Source organism: Patiria miniata, unplaced genomic scaffold (genome assembly GCF_015706575.1).
Source record: "Patiria miniata isolate m_02_andy unplaced genomic scaffold, ASM1570657v1 HiC_scaffold_20, whole genome shotgun sequence".
In the NCBI taxonomy this organism is placed as follows: Eukaryota; Metazoa; Echinodermata; class Asteroidea; order Valvatida; family Asterinidae; genus Patiria; species Patiria miniata.
In genome coordinates, this window is record NW_024037059.1 from 4,861,440 (window position 1) to 4,887,703 (window position 26,264).

General features: G+C 39.2%; 1 protein-coding gene across 1 annotated transcript; it reads right to left on the reverse strand.

Moving 5' to 3' along the window:
- Positions 1-755: 755 nt before the first annotated feature.
- LOC119728463 lies at positions 756-16,854 on the reverse strand. The gene is made up of 2 exons (XM_038200712.1): positions 16,308-16,854; positions 756-2,980 (listed from the first exon to the last, which is right to left on the reverse strand). The coding sequence occupies exons 1-2, from the start codon at positions 16,487-16,489 to the stop codon at positions 2,092-2,094; spliced, it is 1,071 nt and encodes a 356-aa protein (XP_038056640.1). The 5' UTR covers positions 16,490-16,854; the 3' UTR covers positions 756-2,091.
- Between the last annotated feature and the right edge of the window lie 9,410 nt (positions 16,855-26,264).

The following is a 26,264-nucleotide window of genomic DNA, read 5'->3' on the forward strand; positions in this document are numbered from 1 at the left end:
TTAAACATCACAAGCAATCAACAGACGAAATTTCAAGTTCATGCAACAGATAATTCTTGAGTTATTGGCCCCACAACGCGAGGTGATGTTGATAATTATTTCACACTGTGCATGGCTAGTGACCTGCAGAGGGCGCACATCCAAAACTATGGTTGCATTAAAGTTAACCTTTTTATCAGATTGTACTTTTCACGCTGAAGGCACACTATTGTTTTGGATATATAAAACTGTATTGCTTGACCATTCTTCATGAGATTGGGCCTCTTTAAAATATCACATCAGGTTATAAACAAACGCCATATCAATTTAATGCAACAGATATTTCTTGAGTTACTGTCCACACGAGTGTGGTTATAATATACATGTATATATATGTATATATATTTTTTTTTTGGGGGGGGGGGGTCGAGTTAAATGTGATGTCGCGATGAAGACAAGCTATTGTTATAGATAATCAATTTAGCACGCCGTTTTGTCCCTAAATTCAGGACTTGCATTAATTACGCTAAATTCTATCTTTCCTTATTGACCGAGGGCAGGGCTCCTTCCTTTCTATATACAGCGTGTCTATCCTTCCCCTTTGTCTTATATTTGCCACAGTTTTTTGTGTGTTTAATTTTGTTTGAGAGGTGGTGGTTGCCCACCCCCCCCCCCCCCGACGGCCCCCAGATGTGCCACTATATACGTTGAATTCGCCTTAATATTGGCACAAGAAATTATGATGTATTCACGTGTAAAGGCATACACAGACTCGATTCTACGTGACCCAGAAGGGCGTGTCTGCTTCATTTTATTGATCATTTTATATCTTACCAATCTTGAAAATACAAATAAAAAAAAACCCAAAAAACTATAATTTCAAGAATTTCTAAAACAAATTATCAAGCAGCGCTTAGTCGGGTATATCCATCCAGGCAATTATTGTCAATTTTTTTGGGAAAAAATGTTGCAACCTGACGCTACTTCAGCGGTTGTGCACAAAGTCTATGGAGAGACAAGACATTTACTAAGTATCATTCCTTACAAAATTGGAAATGTTTCTCAGTCCCAGATTCATCACTTTTGCAATGACTGACCTTCATTGAGATGATATATGAAGAGAAAAGTGGCGTCAGGTTGCAATATTTTTTTCTGTTTTTTTTATATCCATCCAGGCAATAATTGTTAAGTTGTTTTTTTTCTTTGACCGGATATACATCAGTGATTGCACTGGTTCCCAGCGAAGAAATACGTTACAAACGGTTGTTATTTCACATAAATTAGTAAAGTAAATCGTCCACAATTGTTTGTGTGGAAATACATCCTGTTACATCGTTGCGTTTGATAGAGTAATTAAAACTACCATTACCAACATTGACAGGTGAAAGTTTCATTGCCGACAGGGCAACGACTAGATTGTGACATAAATAGTGACAGTTTGCCTGTACAAAGTATATAGACACGGTTCTGCAAATTCCCTGGAAAAAAAACCACTAATTATTTACAAGATAAAGTCATTTTTCCCCTTTGAAATCGGAAAGGCCGATTCGCACAAAATATTCAAAACATATTACAGTTACGTACAATAAGTTAGGAGTACAACTCATCAACACGTAACATTTACATTTCAATACTGTATGAGTTCCTGTGAGACTTCGTTCTTTTAATACAATGACGCTATACAAAAAAAAAAAAATCAGTGCAGCTTCTCATGCCCACACAATGTTCAAAATCATGTCTGAAACAAGGCAATAAAATGATCCCTTCCAACTGTCATGGCTCTGCTTACGTAAGCAAGCATCTATTAAAACAAATTATCAGAATTCTCTCCGCTTTAACGGTATAATTATTCCACCGCGGTAAGCACCAGTTAGGGCAGAATTTCTTTGTTAGTGTTGTAAGCACATTAGGTGATCATTTCTGCCCTTAGCTATACGCTATGGAATTGAGTATTGATAACCAATAAGACGCCTAAGTAAAACAGGGCTCTTTATATTGCAAATTAAAATAACTTAAAATAATTAACCACAGTGTTGACTTGGCAAGTGCCAAAGACCATATTATACTTCGATATTTCAAGGTTTTTTTTCAATCTTAACTAGTGAACTGACTTTATACCAATGCTGCAGTGTCAGAAACAGTCTCTGAAGTTAGTTCTACTGATGAGTTTCGCATGTCTGCCATATCAGACAATGCACTGGCATCGAGGGTGAGAAGTTCACTTCCTGCGCCGACAGCGGGCGCTGTGTCATTACACCTGTCCGACGGGCTTGGGAGGAATGCTGGCAAGTACGAATTGTCTCCGCAGACTTCGTTGTAGGAGGGCGGTACCTCGATGGAGGAACTAGCCACGGCGATGTCCTCGGGCTTGGGCTCCCCGTCACTGCCACCGAATTGACGGTAAGGCACCTCCACCACCGTCTCCCTCTTACGTCGGCAGAGTCTGGAGAGCGCCACGTTGACTTGCCAGGTGTTGATGGCGCCGAAGAACAGGATACCAACGAAGAAGAAGAAGATGGACGGGTAGCTCATGTTGAAGGGCTTGCCGTTGACCAGCGAGATGGAGATGCAGGCCAGAGGCAGGAAGGCACGGAAGATCATGCAGGCGTAGGCTGCCAGGAACACCACCAACTTCTGGTAGCGTTCATCAGACACCCGGACAACGGCCTCCGTCAGCTTGCCAAGGTTCAGGAGGAGGATGTCGCCAGTGGAGACTGCCAGAATCAGGCCAATGCTGGCGTCCTCTCCGGTCAGCAACACGGTAGATGAGGCGGCAACTGACACGACATATATGATGATGTTCATGTATTTGATGGGGCTGTTCTTGGCTACCAGACAGACTCGGAACAGCAGAAAGATGAAGATGCCGCAGACGACGCTGAACAGTACCCGGAGCTCCTGAGGGTAAGGGGCTTTGAAGGGCGACACCAGGGCACCCGAGGTGAATGTTAGTACTATGGTCGCGATGGGGAGTATTGTGAAGAGAACCGCATCAACGTAACTGTAAACAAGCAAAAAAAAATGGAGATGATCAGTATATTAGACCATGTTACATTAAGTTTACAGATTAGATGTTTTGGTCACGTGATGCCATCTTTCAGCAAACTGGCCCGTCCGCACTGCATGTGAATCTCTTCAAATGTGATTGGTGTACTAAAAGTGGCAACATAAACTGTTTATTGTGGGCAAAATAACGTGAAAAAAAAATGTTTAAACTATTTGGGTTGCCCGTCGGTTGCTCATTCGTATGACGTCACAGGGCATGATATACATGGATTGCATTCAGCGGCCATCTTTGAGGTGTGTCTTGTCATGTCGTTTCATTAACAATGAATGCACCGTGGTTTGCTCATGGCGGTAAACTTGGTTAAATCCTTAAAGTTAATAACAATAAAATACAATAATGAATTAATTTTACACCTTTTTACAATATTTTAAGTTAATATTCATGATTCTCGTTACAATTAGGGTACAAAAATCTATAAAAAAAAAAAATGAAAAAATAAAATGAATACATGGACTTCCCAGCTGACCCTGTACTTCGAGGGCATCATACAACCCTTTTCTGTCATCGTCAAACTAGATCTTTCCTGCACTCGACCTATTAATAGCACTGTTATCTACTACAAATCCTTCAGTTGCTGACACATGTCAATGTCACTCTGTCGACATCGCGAGTTCGACCCTGAACACACAACTGACACATCTCTGGGAATGCCTCGTCATGTGACTTATGACCCGTCACATGACCTATCATGTGGTTCGTGATTCATTGTTAAGTCAGTCAAGAATGTTTATTCTCCACAGATAAAATTCCAGAAAAGCCCCATTTACAAGGACGTCACACAAGAATGGTCACCTTTTTGGGCACGCCTGATTTATTACATTGATGACGTTCTACCATGAATATTTTTCTTAACTCCGACCTACTGATATTTCACGTGCAGCAATATTTAAGTCCACTTTCCTTATCAAGTTCGGAAGTTTTCTTAGAAAGTTGACAAAAGCACACGGAGCAAACGGATTCAATTGCGCAATGATTCCGAGCTGCTGAAAAACACGCAAGTTTGAATATATACATTTTGACCCTCTTACAGACACTTTGCCAAGTTCAACAAACTCTAAATCGAAGAACGTACAATAATTGAACAAGCAACTTCATTTTGTGTCCTACTGAATCAAATATTGTTACAATGAAGTTGTAGCGTTAAAACAAAACATAAAACAGCCGTCGTGAGTCTGTTTACGCTCAGTCTCGCCGATTCGTGTATTTTCTAGTTCTACGGGGGAGCAAAGTTCGTCTCGACTTCAGAGAAAATCTTGTTTCTTTTTTAACCGAATAACCAGAATATTGCAATAAAAATCTCAGTGTCGCAACACTTGAAATAATTGCAAACCATGTCATATCCGTAACGTGAAAACAAAATGCCCACGCGTTAAAAAGGACACAGGTCGTAAAAATAGCTGCTATCCGAAGGAATGTAATATGACAAGAATTTAGGATGGGCGTCAGTGCACACAAAATTACTGATTACGTCAGTTGTTGGCAAATATACAGAACAAATATGCATGTTGCTTTACAGCATCGGAAATAAACTAATCAACAAATTATCGCCCCGAAATTGATAAAGTTTCAATTTACAGACCGATTGGTCATGTATGACAAGTATGATATGAGTAAGTCGTGTTTCTTTGTATAATGAATATCGATACATTGTCGTGTCATTGTGCATCAAAACAGGCACCAATTTCAGTTCACATAATATAAGAATTGATTACGAAACTGGTTTGATGACTACAATTCACACTTAATATTATAAAACAAAAGCTGTAAATATAAAATAAAAAATGTCTTCCTTTTTATGTCGGGTGACGACCTTTCCTGCCGATTTCGACGAAGTCGGGACATGCATAAACTGGTACCATACCACAAATCTTCCTGTTATTCTATGTACTACAATCATGTAGGCCAACGCGAAATTGGAGAAAACAATCTCCATACATATATTTCGAATTAAACTATATCCCTTAATGTGGACATACAAGCCATGTCCCTGCCGACACACCCAGCGAATTATAATAGCAGAGATTATATAACTGATTTGCATAAGTCGATTATTGGTTAATAAGATTGATTTCTTAATTTTCTACCATCTGTTTCAAAAACCCACACTGTACGTAGACAAACCGTGGTGCAATAACACCTTCCTTATGGACACCACATGGTGTTAAATTTAACATTCGTTTGTGAACATCGTGGTCACGCGAATGACAACCTCCAACAAACTGTTTTCTTCTGCACTACATTGTATACCTCTTGAATTAATGTGATCGGTGTATTTGTGGTGATATAAACTGTCTATTTTTGTGGGCAGAATGACATCCAAAAGATGCTTTTAAAATCTTTGGGCTGCCCCTTGGTTGCCCGTTAATAAGACGTCACAGGACACATGGTCTATACACTCTGAAAAACCCCCAACATTAGTCAGATTTGACTAGAAACCAGTTCAATTTGACTAGCCATTCAGGGTCAGCTGGGTGCAACTGAAAATCAGTCAATCTGACTAGATTTGTCCAGTCAGTCAGTATTGAAAAACAGTTATGCAAATAACTAAAATTGGAGTCAAATCCAACTACTTTTTCTAGTCATAGTATGAAACATTGCATGTTTAACTAAATTCCTAGTCGATTTTCAATAACTAGGAAAACCAGTCAATATTTTGACTAAGTTGGTATTTTTCTTTAGAGTGTAGCTATACACCAGTGTTACATTTATTTATCTATACATCACAGTATAGCGGATGAAGCGAGGGGCGTGGTTTAAATATATAAAAAAAAGAAGCGCAACCACTTCGCTACCAGAACTATATACCCTTCTTTCCTTATATACGCTTAAAAAACCCGAATCGAAAAAAACCCCACGTTTTTCCCTTCTCCCCCAACCCAAACCTGGATACGTCATCGACACATGATAAATCATTTGCAGCCCAAAGGAAAAGTGGGCCGGACTTTAAACAAATCTGATTCTGTCAAGAGTAAATCCTGTCCGAAACCAGTCCTGAATTTTTACCATATGGTGAAAATTCCCACACCACCAGTACAAAAACACAGTACGTGTCACCGGTATGAACGCCCCTATACATTAACATGTCAATTGCAGTTCAAGGCAGATAAAAAAAAGGGCTGGACTTAAAAAACAAAAACCATCCGATTGTCTTGATTACATCGCAAGAAATCCTGTCCTAAAACTACGTCTTGAATTTTTACCATATGGTGAAACTCCCCAAGCCTCTGTTACATAAAACACAGCGCGAGTCACCATTATTAATGCCCCTATACATTAACATGTCGATTGCAGCCCAAGAAATTGGGCCGGACTTTTGACAACTTTTATCTGATTTTGTCAGGAGAAATCCTGTGCGAAACTAGCTTTTTTTTTTTACTCAGAGCGCGCGATCCCTGGGGAATGTAGACACGCGACTGTAGAAGTATGGAGGCGTGGGCGTGCACATTGGGGACGAGAGAGTTTCTTGCCGCCGTCTAGGTCCCAGCCCGCACATGCGCAATTAAAGGCAATGCGTAACATCGCTAAACTCCCAAATCTCATACTCCCAAAGAGCTACATACCCTACCAACCCATTAGCCAAACTTTTTTGGAGTGATATGATGGGAGCTATAAACCGTTTTATAGCTCCATAGTGATACATACGAACGTATTTTTTTGTGCACTCGACAATATTCTGTGTTGAAAGTAAAAAAAAATTTTATCCGCTCAGTATACATTTGCCTCATTGTGTGTTCTCCAAGTATTGGGTACAAAACCATGGAGCTGATTAGCAGCTTAGCAAGTTGGGAACCAGTCACAAGCAATAAACATCACATAATAATCTATGGTAACCTGTTTTTGCTCAGGAGATATTTTTGTGCCTAGCAAAATTCTGTGCTAAGTGCATCTGCCGTAAAATTGGTCCCAGACTTGAACTGGACCTGTGTTTTTTTCCCGAGGCACGCCGTGTTCTAAGTCGGCTATCCATGGCCATTGGCCGTATCGCGATAGATTACTCATCCCATCGGTTCTTCTCTCCCTTCCTCCTTTTCCCCCTGCCCCGAGGAAGGGCCGCATGTCCCGTGTCCTGGGCAAGGGGCACCTCTACACCGCAAACTTCCTCCTGGGGATCCTCCCACTTAAACGACTGGCACGACAGCCACCTCACACGTCCCAAAGTGAAAACTTGTGTCATATGAAATTTGGACTCCAATGAAATCATGTCTCTTTTACCTTGGTCTCGAACTCTCACACGTGACCCGCCACTTTCCTAGTATTGTCATAATGTCATGATGTAGTCCAAATTTCACACTATATCTGCATGGACTAAACCATTTTCTCAAACCTTGGTGTCATCTCCGGTTTAGCTTTATCTCTGGCCTCGAAAGTTGAAACTACTCGTTAAAATGCTTTATAATACCTAGCCAAATGAAGACTCGAAGCATTATAGCTATGTATTGTAGGACCCTGTTTCAGTAATACACCTGTTGAAACGGGACCCATTGACAAGCAATCACAATCAGGAAGCTTGAGCTCGGGGGCAAAGCTGGAGACAAAGCCAAGTTTCGGGAAATGGTGCTAGATTTGACCCAATGTACGCTCAGTCAACCCAGAGGGCAAAGGACCAACAGTTCACAAAGTACTGTTGACGTGAACAAGTTCTGTAAAATTGATTCATGGGCAAAAGGCCGTTACCGGCACATTGAGACATGAGAATGGGTAGGATTCCCCTTAAAGTTCCTATACTGTCTACCCACCCACGGAAAACAAAATACACTTTACACAGGTTGTACGGGAAAAGGCGAGAACTTCCGTTGAAAAGTACGTGCACAACTACTCCCATTTGTCTCTGTGTATTCCCGAATGATATTATTTCAGTTGAAAGAGGTCGTAGAACAACTGGCCATGGACCTTGTAGTCTCTTACTAATCAACCATCGATTGAGTCAGACGGTCAAGTTAACATTAGTAGCAGATAAACTACTGTCTGCTGTTATTCCCCTAACCTGGGCTGACAACTTGCTTTGGGGAACGAGGCAATGAAATGTGGAAAAGAGGTACAGAGGGGGTTAGGGGGTTTATGAGGGGAGAGAGAAGGGGGATAGAGGAAGGATATGCTCCCATATCAGGGGCTGCCTGCAGAGGATGTTGTACATCAGCGCTCTCCCACAGCCAATCAATCTTGGTTATGGCGGAGTGCACGGAGAGTTCAGACGGTTTATCCACACGGGGCGCCGAAGGGTACACTGGATCTCATGGCTCTGCAAACGGACTTTTTTTATTAGAATTTAAAAAGAGTACATTCCTTGTCAAAACAAATTGTAAAAAAATATGTTGGGAAACGTTTTTCTAACCGGTAATTGGTATGAAACTACCTCATAGTTGGTTTTAACTTCTTTTGAGTGAAATTTTTACCGGCTTCAGGGTAGGTTTTACGCAACAGTGCAAGCTTTTGATATTTTTGAACAACGCTTATACAGGGTAAGTAAAAAAAACAAAAACCAAATGGCAGGACCAATTTGTGAATGAAGTTTTACCTGTAGCACTTTTACAATCTAGGATATGAAAGCCCAATCAATGAGCTTTCTTTTAGTACGAGAATCATTCAAATCACTCATGTACTGTTTTAAAGTTCTGTCCACGGATCACAAAAAGTAAGTGTTCTTTCAGCGAAACGAAAACAATTCTCATGGGGATGCATGTGAATTGTTTTCATTTAGCAAAACAACACAGCTTTCCATATTTTAGTTTTTTTTTGTGGATTCATAGTAGGCCTAGGGCATTCATGAAGTTTCATTATGAGAAAAAAAATGAAAAATGGTGTAAAAAAAATACTAGGCCTAATCAACACGATTGTTTAAAAGGAAAATTGCCATTAGACGTTAAACGCGAGAGAAAAATGAATCTGTTGATATTTCCCTTGAACTGTGATAATTATATACAAGAAGGGTGACAGCAATATCTTGGCGAGGAATTCTACAGTGCGGCATTAAGGGGAAAAAGAAACTTGAAGAGCACTTGAGGAGTACTTCACCGCATCCTGAAAAGTTCAATACGCCAACTCCCAAATGCTGGCATGCATGCATTATGGGAGTTTAGGCCAGCAGCCCCCTTCTTTTTCCCGATCGTAAATCACCGTTACCATTCCGTTCCAATTACCTATTTCATTCAAACAGACAGCAATTTCCATTGGAAATTTGGCGGTGCCTGGCTACAGGGCACAAGAATAAAGATGACTGGCCAAGTTTGATGAAGATAATGCCTACCCTGAAAGCAACATTCCTTCTGCGATATTTATTCCTAGAGTGGAGATACATTTCAACAGTGACATTCCACAAGTCTTAAAGGAAGAAGAAAGAAGATTCTAATTCTCTACCCAAGTCTTCTCCTATGCCGTTTCCATATTTATAACATGAAGATGAATGGTAGTGAACCGTCTCTTTTAGTATTTAAGAATGAGCTAAAACGGTACTATATATTAGAGAAATTCATGTTTACTATAAATGGTAATCTTACTAATTTTAATGCGAAAAGGGATCCATTCTCTCTTTTATGTAATGATTAATTTCTTATTTGTTTATACTTATTCACTTATTGTAAAACGCAAGAGAAACGTTTCTTCTAAATAAAAAAGTTTCCATAATATTCGTCGCGTAAACATTTATCAAAAGGAAATAACAACGAACCAACTTGTAAAATAATAATGATTAAAATAGATGTGAAACTAAAATCACATAAATATGTTTTTGATAGATTTGCTGATCTGATTCAAAACTAGTTACAGAAAAAAAAAGTTTCACTCTTTCACATTCACGTTTAGGAAAAATAAACATGACATGAAATCATAATACAGAACCCGAAATCCAACTTTTTTCTGATCATACTCGAGCAAGTGTTCATTCGTGGACTGAAATATGAATTAATAATAAAATGATAATTTCAAAACGTATACGTCATTGCACGGTCAGGATCCGGGAGGGGAGAGGGTGTATCAAAATGTAAAAAGGGCTCATTTCCTTTGAGTTGAGTTGAGGATGGAGCTACGCAGTTGGTTCAAATTCACCACCAAAATATAAAAGCGTACACAGCCGTAATGCGCTACATGTATTATGGGAGTGTAGTCACGCAAGCAAAACTGACATATGTGCGACTTTGAATGTGTGACCCGACTTGACCTCTGTTGTCACAACCCTGCTCGGAAGGTTATTGGTTCAGCACACATTTCAATTGATGCTGGGTTCATAATGTGGGGGGAGGTTGTAAGCCGACAATGACCTACATCTACCATACCAGCCACACCAAAGGAGATGCTGGAAATGTTTTATTTTAAATATTCAATCAGCAGTCACAGATGTTTCACAATTAAGATGTTTGATTGATTGCCTTTGATGCATGCCCCCGTATGCCGTCTGTTTTGTCTAATTAATGAAGCTTACTGTTATTCAAGACCCTTGTTCGTGACATTCTTTTCTCTGTAGAACTGATTCATGCGCTCTTGTTGACGTCACTTTCAAGTTTGGGAAACATTCCTTTCCTGCTGGAAATTGCGTGACTCTGCCTATAGGCTAAAAGCGTTTGTTGAACCTACGGGGTACATTATTCATAGCAAGCTACTACCGCCGTGAGACTGTGTGATAACTTCATGAAACAATAGCGAAGCATCGATTAATTATTTCTGAATCCACGATATCATTATTTAATCAGCTTTGGTTTCTCACCATTTTCACTCTTATCCACTATACGTAAGGGCTCTTGTATATCAAGTAATTTTGTTTGCGCTCTCTCACTGGATAGATTTGGTTGGGCTGACCCGAGGTCAACACTTCTGGGAATTTTTTGCAAGCTTCCCAGAATGCCTTGTACTTCCTTCACAATATTTTGTGAAAAAGGTGACGTCACCACTCACCCATGCCCCAAGGCAATGTACACACGGTCGGGCGATTTAAAAACAAGACATATCGAGCCTAGTAAATCTGGTTCAAGAGCGCACGGATATTCTACTCAATTGATTAAGAAAGGCATATTCTGTTCATGCATCTGGTCTCCACAATGGACCAGATCTAGCCCGTCACAGGTCACATGGTAATCCTATACGACAGCACTGCGCGGCTAAGAGGAAACCAGACTGGCCCTCTGGAAACCAGCACAAATTTCGCACAAAGAGTAGTTAAAAATTGCTCAAGATTCTAAACAAAAATCACCGTTTAGGCCTATTCTTTTGTTCCCACGCCGGTATACTCGGCATGATGGATTGCTTGTACACGCGTTCACTGACACTGATACATTATACCCTCCATCAACCGACCCTTTGACATTTGAACATGGCTCACTTTTCGGCAACAATATGTCAATTCTCGTCAAATTGGAGGGAAATTATGAACTTCATTAAGCCTTTGCTTTTTTTTGCTGGCGACGCATTATCGAAAGCACATTCATCCATGTCACGTAGGCAACATTGATTACACACACACCCAAACAACCCATAGGGCGATTCCGCGTAACTCGATATCAGCATTGTGTTTAATTTGCTGGGTTCAATCACCCCACGACCACGCTCACAAATTGTGAGATATAGTCCACCAGTTCTCAAATCGTACTAAAGGAAAGAACTAAGACACTAGAGATACTGCTGTCGGAAAAACAAAGTGGAGTTGCCAATGGACAAGGCCAATTGCACAAGCTTTGGTTTTAAGTTCTCGCTACACGACATGTTTCGTAATGACTGCAAACAATTCTTTTGTTTTTATATGGTGCTAAGCACAGCATTCCACACAGAAAGCGAAATGCCAAAAATTCCGGTTTCAATATTAGCAAAACCAATACGTCGTGTATACTTTCACAATGCGAAATTTATTGTGGATGTGTTAGTTTCATAGTGACGTAAATCTCTTGTCCTGAACGTGCACATGGTGATGATGTTGAAATACGTGAAGTGAAATTTAGTTTCATTTTCTGATAAAAATGGACTCGACCAGAATTGCACGTTAAAAGGCGGAGCTGAAAAGACCTGAATAAAGTAGATTTGTTTCTCGGATTTGCAATTCAATTTGCAAAACCGGAAAGAAAAAAAGAAGAAGAAAGATAAAATGGGAAAGAAAGACCAAAGTGAAGAGAAATTTGCTATGAAAGTCAGTCCTAGATGCATATAGAAGACAACAAAGAGATATTTTATAAATAGAGTGAATTTTTGGCCCGGGGGGGGGGGGGGGGGTATCCCCCGAAGCTATCGGATGTACGCAAGTAAAGGACTTACGCAGATACATCATGCTAGTTTCGGATTTTCTTGTTTCGTGATATCAAGTTTATCCTGCTTTGTAGACAACCATATTTTTCATATTACAAAGTTCGACTTTGTACCTTTTGCTTTGCAGACTGCACTAATATTTTAACACACATATCGGGTGACAAAATATGGATAAAAGTTTATGCGAAAAAGACGCGCCAGATGTTGCTATTAAGCAAACACGGACCACATCGACAGGTGCTCAATCAATTATACGCTCTTATAAAAAAAACATGGTTGCTTTGTTGTTGAGCATCCGGGGGTTGAAAACACAACAAAGAGGTGAACTTCATTACAAGATTGAACAAGCTTGTAGGGAAAGGACTAAGTGCCTTTGTTGTGAAGGGGTCGTACTTATTATCATGGGGGGGGGGGGGGGTAGCGTACCCTAGCCCAAGCTGCCCGGTCTTTGTTATACTGCAGTACAATAATGTGCAGGCAGCCCGCGCACACAGCCCGTGTGTGTACAACAGGAAATTCTCTGGACGTAGATAACGTTGTTTAGCGGAAGGCTGCTAACGAGGCAGCAATACAGATATTAGATGTATTAGATGATAAGTGACCGTGGAAGGCTGCACTATTAAAGGCTTTTATCTGGCTTCCTCTTTCCATGCCAGAAAAGAGGAAGAACCATTACGGGCAGTTACAACAAAAACTATCAAGAATTGGGGACAATGATGCTACATGAAATATATTGGCTGGGGTCTCGTCAGTTATGATTTGCAAGAGAATTTTTCTCAAATTGTTGATATTATTGTATAGTTTTTTTGTGTTTCTTTGTGTTATTCCCTTAATATTTGCGTGTGAATGTATCTACAAAACATCCTGATATGTCTTATCTTGTATTAAAATTAAATCCGTTATAGTTCTTTTCAAAACTGTTTTATTATGTCACTGAGAAACCCTTTAAGATTGCACTTATCCCATTAGCAAAGAGTAGACTATGAATACAATAATAATTCTCTTTTAACTTAAAAGTCGGTTGCTGTTTTCAATTGTCTGTTTCTGTTCCGGCCATTTTTGGAAAATCTCCACGGCACCGCCAACGCAGGAACTGAATTGTGGTCCGCATGCATAGGATGCAAGTTTTAGCAACGATAACAAACAAATAATAGGGTTATCAGTATTCCCGTGTGATTCACCACGTTGGTGGATGTTTTCAAGGCTTCCACAATTCTCTTGGTTGGTTTTTATATGGACAAGATAAAGCAATAAATATGTACACTGGTTCAAGGTAAACAACTGACTCATGTAGGTCTATTTTTTACGATAAAATACTGAATGCCCGCATAATGACAACACAAAGCAACAAGAGATATGGAATGAAATCTTCCACATTTTCCCCATTGGCCAATTATGAAATTTTTATCTCAGCTCGGTTTACACGATCAGGATTCGTCCGGCTTTAAGGACATACCAAAATAAAAATTACCCTCCAGATTTGGTTTCGGTTTTGGTGCCAGCGGAGGCGCAATCCAGCCAGGTCGAGGATAATTTGGCAATAATTGCGGCGGTATATATCTTGCACCTGCGGGGGGATGGCACATCTGCCTGCCCCGCGGCTATGAGAACCGGCTGGATAAAATGAATCGGGTTCCGCATGGTCCGTCACCTTTTGGACAAATATATAACAGCGTAGATTCCAACTCTTATATCCGAGAACACTTATCTGCGAAACTGATTGAACCATTTCTATCTAGTTCTATATTTTAAACGACTTATCGTGTGCCAGTATATTCGTACAGACAACTTTAATGGAACAATGAGAAAAGACATTGATTAACAGTAACTCCAATCGTCGCAAATTAATTCTATTTCATTCATGTATTCCACTCGAACTTTAACATAGAGATTAGAAAACAAAGAGCACAGTCGAGAGTGGTTGATTCTTTGCAATAATTGGGTATCCACATTACAGTTCATTATTATTATTATTATAATTATTTTTTTAGAATCTAAGAAATCCTCGGCTAAGACTCAGAGGCTTTTGTCAGTATAGTTCTATGCACTTGAGCTTTAAAATTGCAATGTATACCTTTACAGGAAATCAAGAAGTCGTGTTCGAAATTTACACTCCCAAAAATAGTTCCATTTGTCATAGAATCATCTGTTGATCGTAGGAATGTTCTCTAGGGTGTCATACTTTCTACAAGAGTCATGCTGCATTAGTAATGTTCACGGTAACATTATCCTGAAGTCTCAATTTTTAATGGATGATTTGGTTAAAGCATAACATAACTAAGTTAATGTTTGAAAAGTCCCCATTGATTGTTACTGGTTGTTTTTTCCTCTCACATAATAGCTAAGAGTTAGAGTGACATGGTGTGGCCTTTGCCTCTGTAATATGGATCAGTCCCATGGGGATAGCAGACGATTGAGCTATTACTTATGATCAACAACTGCCAGACTATTTTTTTTCCAAACAAGTTCTTTGACGTACAGGATTACTAAACTAATCATGTAAAAATAATTTTCAACAAACTGAATGACATTAGGCCTAAGTATTTGAAATGTGATTCATGAATAAGGTTCACAATGGGCATTGGTTCCTTGTTGGACAAAACTGTGCCATCAATTATTCAAAAATTCTATTTATCAATTTAAAAATTCGAGGATATCGAACTCATCAAAAAGTGTATAGGCTAAGCAGACTGGAAATTGAGAGGTTAATTTCAAACTTATCCCTTTAATGTACCGTACACGTAAAGCTTAAAAACGATACATCATATTCAGATTTTCAGACAAGTTATATGCGTGGGGGAGGTTGATAAAGAAGAGAAATCATATTTACGACTGGTGATTTGAAATTGAATTTCCTGGTATATCAAGCAGAATGCTTTATCAAGCAGTACAATCACTGAGGGCATGCAACATTTTTTTGTAACACAAAAAAAAAGTATGCCAGGTTCATGGCTGCATCCGAACCCATGGGTCACATGCTTGCACATGTACTGCAGCCATATATCTCACGTTGCTCAACGTTCACGGGGATTTTTTTCACAGAAAAAGAAATCCCAAGGAAATTGCTCAACGTTACAGCGGTGCAAAATCCCCCAGTTTCCCGGTTATTTCGTGTGTTTTGCTTGCAACAGGAGAGACCACATTCCACATCTCCATAAGTTCCCGCCACGATCATTTCTTCGCGGACATTTCTGGAATTCCCGTTCTATTTCCATCCACGGACCCTTGCGGGACGGTGATTCCCCCGAGTACGCCACTTTAAGGTCACGAAGAACACAATTTGCTTCTTTTTGAATTGAGGATATAAAAATGTGCGATAAAAATACATAGGCCTAGAACACTGACATTTTGAAGTTACTGTAAACCTAATTTTCATGTACATTCGATCTTCACTTAGTCCAAAGTGTTACCAAATATTTTAGAAATATATTTTCAAATATTTCCAAACTATTTCAGTATCCGTCAAAAAAATTGTACAGATTTTATGCCATTACATATAGTACATTGGTTCTTCATAAACGCACAGTACCGGCACATCAAATCAGCATGAACAAGCAGTGACCACGATTATGCGTTTTTATGAAGTAATTTTGATGACGGAAAGAAAGTCTTACTTGAACAAAAAATATATAAAGATAGAAGCTTCCAATAAATCCAAGCAACTCATCTCACTAAATTGGATATTCACTAATTTCATTAAGTTAATTTATAAATAATAGGATGGGGTGCTACATCATGTGATGACATATTTATTAGTTAAGATTGAACAAAGAACTTGACCGGCCAAATTCTTTGATGAACCTTACATTGATTAAAATGGGATCCAAGTAACTTACCGTTTGTGTTTTATCGGATTATTCTGTGTTATATGAACCAAATACTTAATAATTATGTTGATCAAACGCTCACTTTTAAGCGTAAAGACTATCGGGAATTTATCGGGTAAGGTATTGTTTCCGATAACCATATACGGTTCCCAGTTGAGCAAATTAAATACCGCATTAATTAAGTTACTGTGAAGATGCTTTATTATACTCACAAGTTTCTCATGAAGGCTGCATTGTGTTTGTGAGCAAGCCGTAGTTTAGTGACTTTGTTGTGGGTCTCCGGAGCCACGAGCTTGTCCATCAGAGCGAAGAGACCAAAATGCAGCCAGCTGCACAGATTCACCGTCAGAGAGGTGAAGAACAACGCCTGGAAGAGACCCACATCAGACTCCATCTTGAAGGTATTTATACACCGTGTGAGTGTTCTCTCTAAACTCTCTGTGGAGTCTGGGAGCTTGGGGGTAGGTCGAGTTGTTTGCCGTGTTCACGGTGAGAAGACGAGGATGGCACTGAAGGGAGGACAACGAACCGCGGAAGGGATGCTATCCGGAGATGCCGAGAACCACACACAGCAGCACCCACAACGCGTAAATGATGCTGCCGCTGTTGACAACGGATTTATTACCAGCCAGACAACCGCGCACGTGCTCCACGCATTCAACACGGGCTTTGTGTCATGTCATGTGCAGTGTGGATTCTTGGGCGTGCGTTCAATCACACGACGGCTGTTTCATATTTCCACATGACGTCAGGGCACGTTTTGGAGGACATGCCGTTCTGATAACAAGTCAGGTGGGAAAAAGTGGGCCGCAGTGTCAGGAGTGGAACATTACCTACAGATGTTTAGGAGCAAAAAAATGGCATAATTTACCAGGGAGTATTGGGAGGTTGTTGGGTAATGCGGATGTGTTAGTCATCGGCCAAATGGGTTTAATTTGTGGGCAACACAACAGCGTAAGTGTTCTTCCAGCAATTTCACATCCCGTCATTTTTATTTTTAAGGCGGAGCGAATTACAGAACCCCGTACGGCAGCCTCTACAGCTCTTGACAACGTGCCAGCAAGTGTCAAACCTGTGCAAGGCCTTTCAGAATGTTGCGGGTAATGCTGATGAAGTCTTGTTTTGATCGTAAGACCCCTGCAAGAGTCGGAGTAGAGAGTCCATGTTTTGAAAAACAGCAACGGGGGATTACCGTTCCGTGTCTTGTGGGAGGGGACAGTAGTTCAGGAAGTTTACTTGCCAGCTCCGGTCCCATATGTATTTTTGGCATCTTCCCCCTTGTGAAAAGCTGCACTTTCACTTTTTAAACAAATCCGTGGGAGCCCGACTATAGAGTGTTGATCTTTCTTCTTTCAAAACCCACTAGATTCAACCCAAATATTGTTCCCAATAAAGTAACAGTAATATATATATTTAAGGCACAAAGCACACTGAAATGTACGCTCTATCACTTCGACTTTTATCACGGTAAAATCTAAGACAACTTTACAAAGAAATGTGTTCGCTGTGGTTTTTTGAGGCAACGATTTTTAACTGAAATTTTGGAGCACGGGTAGTTTGGTAGCCAGTCTTTGCCGTTGAGAAAGGGGTTACATCCGTTGGCATGGGAACCCCCTCCCGTCACCACACCCTGTGTAGTACCGTGGTAGTACTTAGTGCAAACAACAAGTCTTCGTATTCAAAATCGTTTCCTTTTGCATCAACATGAAACGGCCGTCACATGCATTGAAATGGGTACTCAAGTCCAAACTGAAAGCAATTTTTATGTTGGTTCAGCTACGGTTTTAATCCATTGAGGCAAGGCCTCTTCACGATATCCCAGAGCTCACAGATTTTATTATCAGAATCGGATTCATATAGTACGATTTCCTCTCTGGTTTTCAAGCCTACGTCATAAACGATTCTCTTTAAGTTTTCGGTTTGACTGTACATTTCCGCCGCCGGTCCAGCTCGTGTAAATAATTATTGACTTAATGGTCATTAAGGACAGACGTATACGTTAATCATTAATGATAAGAATCGACAACAACCGTCTGGTATAAGTTTAACAGATGTAAGATTGAAAACTCACAATGGATAAAAGATATTAAACATTAAGTACATGTAGAGTTGTAATACACTGATATAGAGCACTGTTTTGATGTACATGTACTTCCCTTTAGTTCTCAATAGAGTACGGTTTGTACATGATGTACTTTTAGAAGTAGAGGCAAAAATATAGAAGTAGAGGCAGAAAAAAATCTGCCGATCCACTGATTAAACAAACAAGAACAATTCTGGGAAGCATAGGATTCAAAGGATGACGTTCTATATTATTTCCACATTCGTCACTTCCTTTCAACAATGTTGGTTCATTTGTTTGTTATTTCAAAGAACAAGAAATAACAACAACGATGGAACAAGGGAAAAAAAACGAAAATGAAAAGTCGGCCAAAAAAATAACGGCTTTCCAAATAGTTTTCTCGAGTAGCTTTCTACAACTTTTTTTTACAGCTTTTCCAGAATACTTCTGGAAAGCTATTTATGTGCCGATTTTTCTTTTTCATGCAGCACACCGACGCTTATCGCTTGAAAGGAATGCCAAAGGTTTGATAATAATATACATAATTGGTATTGCCACACATTGAATACGCATCTTGCATTCCGTATCGATATTGTATACAAGCAGCAGATGCTATATAGTAAGACTGCATCGTTGTCACATGGTAACCTTATATGGCCATTTCCATAAACTTGCGTGTAAATGAAACTGCAAGGGAAGGAAAGCTAAAATAATTATGTGTCGATCTATACATGATATATGAATATGATAAATAAACAACTTGGGTGTTATCGCTTTCGGGAGTGTTTCTGGTTTATAGTATCACTTTAACTTAAGGAGATGTATTTCCATACAATAATATTAATATGTTCCACTTGTCGATATATACAGCTCCAGTTTCAATGCATGTATGTTTAAGGACAGTTTTGGAAAGGGAAACAACTTCCATAGCTGCCAGGTTAAGTGAAACTCCCTGTCGGTGTTTTTAAAACGAGAATTTCTTCTCTGCTTCACCAAGGGCGGATCCAGAACACAAATTTTTGTTGGGGGGGCCAAAAAAAAAATTGGTCCCCCAAAAAGTGGGTCCAAAAATTACGGCGTGGGGTTCGGGGCCCGCTTAATTAAAGGCCCCGAATTTTGTTTGGATTCTATAGATGCTCTGTGGTTCGATCTGAGGCAATTTCTGACCACTTTGACAAATTTTTTTTGAGGAAAAGATAGTGGTGTACGCAGTGCCTGCCTTTATTGTGACGTCACCTGGATCCGCCCTTGTGCTTCACTGTAATAAACTAGAATAGAATAAAATAAAATACATGTAAAACAAATTAGGTCTTCTCTACAAACGAACCCTACTTCCCAATAGACCGTTTGCATTTCAGCCATCTTTAAGGTAAGTGCTTTTGCTCAACAGGGACAGCACAAGTTCGACACCATGTGCATTCAATTCAACACCATGTGCATTCATTGTTAATGAATTAACCTACCAAGACACACCTCTAAGATGGCCGCTGAATGCAATCCATCTATAATAAGAAGTCCATCTTGTAATCGTTACCCGTGCAATTTAGGTCATACAATGTCATGAGTATTATAAGCATGATTAGCAATAGCGTATCATGTCAGGTATGCACTGTCAAAGTACGAAAAATATCTATATGTACATGTTGTTCAGTATGAGCTGAGAACCATCACAATCTTTGAAAGTAATGTCAGTCCAATACAGCTGACCCTATTCTGATGGTGACAAATTGATGCCTTGAACGTGCCATCTTAGGGACAAGGAGCAAGGCTGGTCGCAGCAGGATGCATAACAGAACACGGTGACTGCTCTTAGGGTTAACCTAGGCAATACGTCACCGTCGTCTTGATGGGTTTAAAGGTATACAAGATCATTTGCTTTTGACGCATTTTGTTTGTTTCCAATTATAACACCACTCAGAATGTCAGAAGAGTGTCAAAACCTAACCCGTTGAAGAATCATCTGAGTGGATATTACACTTTTCGAGCAAACAATGAAAACTATGCACAAACCTTTTCATCAAAAGCACTCATTATTCCAAAAGCCAGTCAATTGACTGATCATTGGAAATCACCTACACTTCTTAATTTCTTCTACAAGACAGCAAGCCAGACGGAACAATTGCATGGGGTGTTTATTGTACGGTCTTCAACTCCAAGTAAGTTTTTGACAATGATTCGGTATGATACCTTTTGGAAACATTCTGTATAATGATCCCACGTGCCTTTAAATGTGTCTTGAAATAGACGCCGTTAAATTCACATCAATCTATAAAAATGCAAACTTTTACCGTAAAGTATAATACACGACAAGTTGGCCAAACTATCTTGGCGACTTTTATTTTATCAGGATGACATCATGTCGCATAACTCCACAGAAACAAAGACGCCATGTTCGAGATGAATTAAATCATGTCAGTTTATTCTCTTCATTAATTGCCAGCTTTGCCGTCATCACGGGGAAAAATGACAGTAGAATCGTACTTGAAAAAAATACTTGAAAATACATGCGAGTTCAGAAATGTATACAAGTTTCTTTTCAGATAGAGACCAACTCCCCATGCACTATATCACCAGTATACAGTTACAGTAATGTGTAATTTCCATTTGCTGAAATAAAATCTACTGAAATTTTGTAGATAAATCTTTTTCGTTCTAAAAAATAAACCTTTTGAACTTGTATTATTCAAATTACTCTTTTAACTCTACCTCCCTACGATGTGTGAAATACCATTTTCAAATGGGAGGATAAAGGACTGTTGGGGTTAAGAAACTTATTTCACCAAAGAACGACACCGATTCTTTTTGATCAACATAAAACAGAATTCGGCTTTTTGTTTAATTGTTAAGATCCGCACAAGACCTATTGCACAAGACACTGCAATTTGCGAATATCCCCTGCAAAATAAAAAAAGCCATTTTCCAAAGTTGAACTTGCAAACCACCCATAGCAAGTAACTAAAGAACATTCATCGAATATTGGCTTTGGTTTTCAGATTTTGAAAGGATATGGGTCAGATTTTCTGCCTCAAACGACTTCGCACGAGTCGCTATATAGCGTGTTAGCTTTCAGTAAATTTCATTCATAAATTTTAAAGATTGACGTCATGCGCACGAGTTTACAATGCCTTTCATTGTGAATCGAAAGATGAAAAAAAGATATGTCAACAATGGATCTCGTGACACGACTTAACGAGTTCTTGCGATTTCAACATTCCGTCACGCGTTAATACATTGGAGATAATAATACACTGCTTTGATTAATTTATTTATACTGCAGATCAATTTTTGGCAGAAAATCTCCTGCAAAATGAAAAAAGCCAGTGTCGAAAGTTGAACTTGCAACCACCCATAGCATGTATCTTAAAACATTCTCCGACTATTGGCTTTGGTTTTCAGATTTTGAAAGGATATGGGTCAGATTTTCTGCCTCAAACGACTACGAACGAGTCGCTGGCGCTGGCGTGTTAGCTTTTCAGTAAATTTCATTCATAAATTTTAAAGAGTGACGTCATGCGCACGAGTTTACAATGCCTGTCATTGTGAATCGAAAGATGAAAAAAAATATGTCAACAATTGGATCTCGTGACACGACTTAACGAGTTCTTTCGATTTCAACATTCCGTCACGCGTTTACATTGAAGATAATAATACACTGCTTTGATTAATTTATTTATACTGCAGATCAATTTTTGGCAGAAAATCCCCTGCAAAATGAAAAAAGCCAGTGTCGAAAGTTGAACTTGCAACCACCCATGGCATGTATCTTAAAACATTCTCCGACTATTGGCTTTGGTTTTCAGATTTTGAAAGGATATGGGTCATCTTTTCTGCCTCAAACGATCGACTACGCATGAGTGGCTTGCGTAATAGCTTTTCAGTAAATTTCATTCATACATTTTAAAGAGTGACGTCATGCGCACGAGTTTACAATGCCTTTCATTGTGAATCGAAAGATGAAAAAAAAGTCAACAAGGGATCTCGTGACACGACTTAACGAGTTCTTTCGATTACAACATTCCGTCACGCGTTTACATTGAAGATAATAATACAATGCTTTGATTAATTTATTTATACTGCAGATCAATATTGGGCAGTTATTATTTGAGGGAGAAGTTCCGAAATTTTGATTCTGTGATTGGAGAGATACCACAGGAAATGGAATTATATTTGACGCTCCCTTTTTCGTTGAACCCAAACAAAATGAGCTGCTGCGTAAACTTCTGAAGGACACCCGTACCTGAATTTAACAAGGCACTGAAGGCCAAATGAAACGTGTCATTTCAACGGTGAACAGTATAATGTTTTTCCCAATTCAAAGCTTTCAAATAGGAATCACGGTTTGTTAGAACTGCGGTCTTCTCTAATTTGGAACGAAATAAAAGTTAACTGTACTGATTAAGGGTGACATGATATCCGAAGTATTCGACTACAAAGTTCCCAGAATAAATCTGTACAATTTTTGAATTACTTTCATATTTAGGAAAAATGAAAAAAAACCACCCAAAACAGTAGGCTAACAGGACAGCCTAAAAAGTGAAAAAGTGAAAAGCTATTACACTTTTTGACACATGCATCCAATAAAGCTATTAAAAACTACTGCAAGTTTCCAGAATAAATCCGTACATTTTTAAGTAAAAGTTTTGTTTTCTTTTATTTCAAGAAAAACAGAATACGTTTTTGGTAAAAAACAACAACAATAGGCTAACACGATATCCTAAAAAGTGGAAAAAAAGTAAAAACTGTATATTACTTTTTGAACATGCATCCAATAATGCTATTTAAAAAAAAATACGAGTCTGTGGTGCATTCTTTGACATGGTATGAAGAATTGTTCATTGCATTAGTAATAAAATGGACAGATTAAGATCCATGAAATCGGAAGTGAATTACTTTTGTGTTGCTGGAAAAATAGAACGTTTTGAAACCTAAATCTATTTTCTTTCGGACTGAAACTCGAAAATAGCACGGAGACAGCAACATTGACATAATTTTGTAAAGAAAATCTCTATATGTCAATGTTCCACCCAGAGACGCAGAAAATAGGAAACGGGCTCATACACGGACCGTTGGCCTATTAAATAATCAAAATCTTGATTGGTCGAAAACTTGTCATAAAATTACGGAAAAACCTGTACGGAACTTCCTAATCGTACGGAATTTGTTTCCTCAGCAAGCAAACGAAAAAGGAAAAAACAGTGTCATCACCACAAGAGGGCGACATTTCTTTACTTTGGACGCATGCGATCGATCGCGAAAGGATAAGCCTTTTTGAAGTTTGCTGGACACAATAGGAGGGCGCTTTTTGAAGCGGGCTTAATAATGCTTGCTGTTGAACCTTTGTGAACAATTTTAGTGTCATGAAATTAAGTCCGAAATTCAAAAACGGTGGCGTCCGGAAATTGGGCACAAATTCGGCCGAGTGTTCCCTAACGTGGCGCAATTGAACAAATCTCGGAAAATCCCACATTAACGTCCAAGAATTTCTTTAAAGTTGATAAATTCTGATTAATCATTATTATCTCAACTCACACACGCAACAACAAGTTTGTCAGAAATTAATTTTCTTCTTTTTGGGCGAATTTTAAAAGGGTTCATTGTGAACTTCGAAAAAAAACCCGGAAAATCACGCCAAATATAAGTTCCCTAGAATGTTTAGAGCTTGATGAAATTTCACTTTTTGTGAAATTTGAGGTAACAATTTTGCTCTAACAAGGCCTTAGGGGCGAAATATCAAAGTGGGTCACGTTGGGGGCCGCACCACGTTAGGGTACACCAACAATATACCAGGGTGTTCCGCCCCCAAACAACCTTTGACCTAAATTTTCAAAAATGCCAAGAATGCACACCGTACCGGTAAATAGGCCTAAACCCATCCGCCGAGCTCATGAATAAAAGATACCCTAATATTATATATTAGAGAGTTCCGAGAGCCATAAAACTTGGAATTGAAGAGACATGGCAATGAACCATTGGCCCGGACTTGGGGCTTCTAATTCTTAGCAATAATGCAATTGGGCTTGAAAGTGGCGCTATTTTGCCATGTTGTATGGAGGGATCGTTTTTTTTTTTCAAGATGGATACTCCGCTTTTGGAAAAATCGGGGTCGTCTTCTTTGGGTGAGAATTTCTCGGCACACAGATTTATAAGTTTTGAGTAAGAACGAATTACAAGCGCCCCGCATAACTTCGACAGTGGACCTACACAAGAACACAAGGCATCTCCATTTAGTGGATGATAACCAGAAAAAGGATGGTATGCCTTAATGTGCTAAATGAAACGTCAAAAAGAAGACGTGAAGAAAACAGCACACCAAGACAACTGTTTGAAATACACTACGCACTATACATGTACACCCTTAGACTTGACAATTCGTCAGCAGATGTCAACAGGAGTGGAAGAAATCACATTTGCTGAACTCATAAAATATAAAGTAAAGGGGTTTATAAAAGTGTCATTTTTATTACTGTCGGTATTGGGTTATAATTATGATTAAAAACAAAATACAAAAACCGTGATATGCACACAATGAACTCGACACAGCAAATGATAAGAAAGAAAACAAAAGTTTGGAGGCCTTTATGCCACAATCTTTCCCGATTATTTTTTTTCTACTGGTATAGTGAACAGCGCCCTCTTCTGTTCGAGGTAAACATTTATCGTCGAGAGTAAACAACAGAGGGCGCTAATACTGACGCTTACTACGTAAATCTCACCCACAGAGATCAGGGATTTCACCACATCATGCAATTAATGAACTACCTTACACACCAGTGTATCACTCGTTCAAAAATAGGTCCCATGAGCATTAACCTTAAACTTGTTTACATGTACTACACAGGGGTGGACTTACTCAAAGTGAATGACACTCTCCTACCTCTTTTCAAAATTCTTGGATCCTCTAAGAAAATCCAAGGCCGCAAAAGTTTCCCACACCGTTCCTGTGCTCAATCTTCCATTCACATGTATGCCTAAGTTGTGTTGGCTGTCCTCGTGTCCATTTTCATCAATTTATCCAGGTGAAGATTCTGGATTTTATGTGATAATAATTCGGGAGGGCAATAGAAAAGTACGCCGTTTTGTCTTTGAGTTTCCGGACCCCTACGACCCTCTATGGGCATTTTACAAGGGGTTGCCCACTCTTGCTATAGATACTTTTGACAGAACCGTTATCACCCCAAGATAAATTCATGTTGGAATTTTATCTTGGCATTCCACAACTTGGAAAAAAATGATGAGAAATTGTTGGAGATGGTTAAAAACGAATTTTACTTACGACCTTTCACATCCGGATTTTCGTACCTACCTAGGTCTCCTTGTTCGATCACGATTGTTTTCAGTTTTACCCAATGACCACACAAAGTTATTTCATAAACACCGAGTGCTCCGAGTTCCACTAGTCCACATGCATTTTAGATTTTCAGAAGAGGTCAATTTTTGACACGATTTTTCTCTTTCACGGCATACGTTTTTTTTCAGTTTCCATAAATTGAGATGCTAGTAACAGTTTTAAAAAGGCCTTTTTCCGAGGGTGATTTTTTAAAGAAATCAATGTACTGAAAACGATTGCTAATTAACCTCCGACTTTTACACGCTAATTGTCATATTCGAGGGTCCGGAAGGCGCCGTCAGGGGTCAACTTTCAGTCTCTATATTTACCAATTACCTGCCGGTTTTAAAAGAAATCACTTCTTTACCTCAAGGACGTTTCTGATATTGTTAAAGATACGCCGACGACAGAGTGACAATGACTAACAGGAGATACACCTGGTTTATGATGCGTTCAACGATGAAATAGCACAACAGCAAAGATCAACAAGCTTTTTTATCTTTTCAACGGTCCACCGACACAATAGGCTATTGACTGTAAATTGAGAAAACAGTTGTTATGATACGATGGATTCTATTACAAGGCGATGATCAATCTGTTGTGTTGACTTTTGTACATGGTCGTTTCGAAGCTTGTTGACTGCCCCGATTTTCCAGTTATCTTTGAACTATTTCAGATAAAGCGTAAAGAAATGTGATCTAATTTGTGTGTGTGTCTGTCATGCTTGAAACGTACGTCTATATTAACTTGGCAACTGAGCATGTGTTTGCTGTATATATT

Bases quoted from the DNA above. Each gene is read 5' to 3' on its own strand.
- LOC119728463 (XM_038200712.1), bottom strand. From the start codon at position 16,489: ATGGAGTCTGATGTGGGTCTCTTCCAGGCGTTGTTCTTCACCTCTCTG. The intron at 2,981-16,307 runs GTGAGTATAATA...GCTTGTTTACAG, and splicing joins GCAGCCTTCATGAGAAACTT to TTACGTTGATGCGGTTCTCT.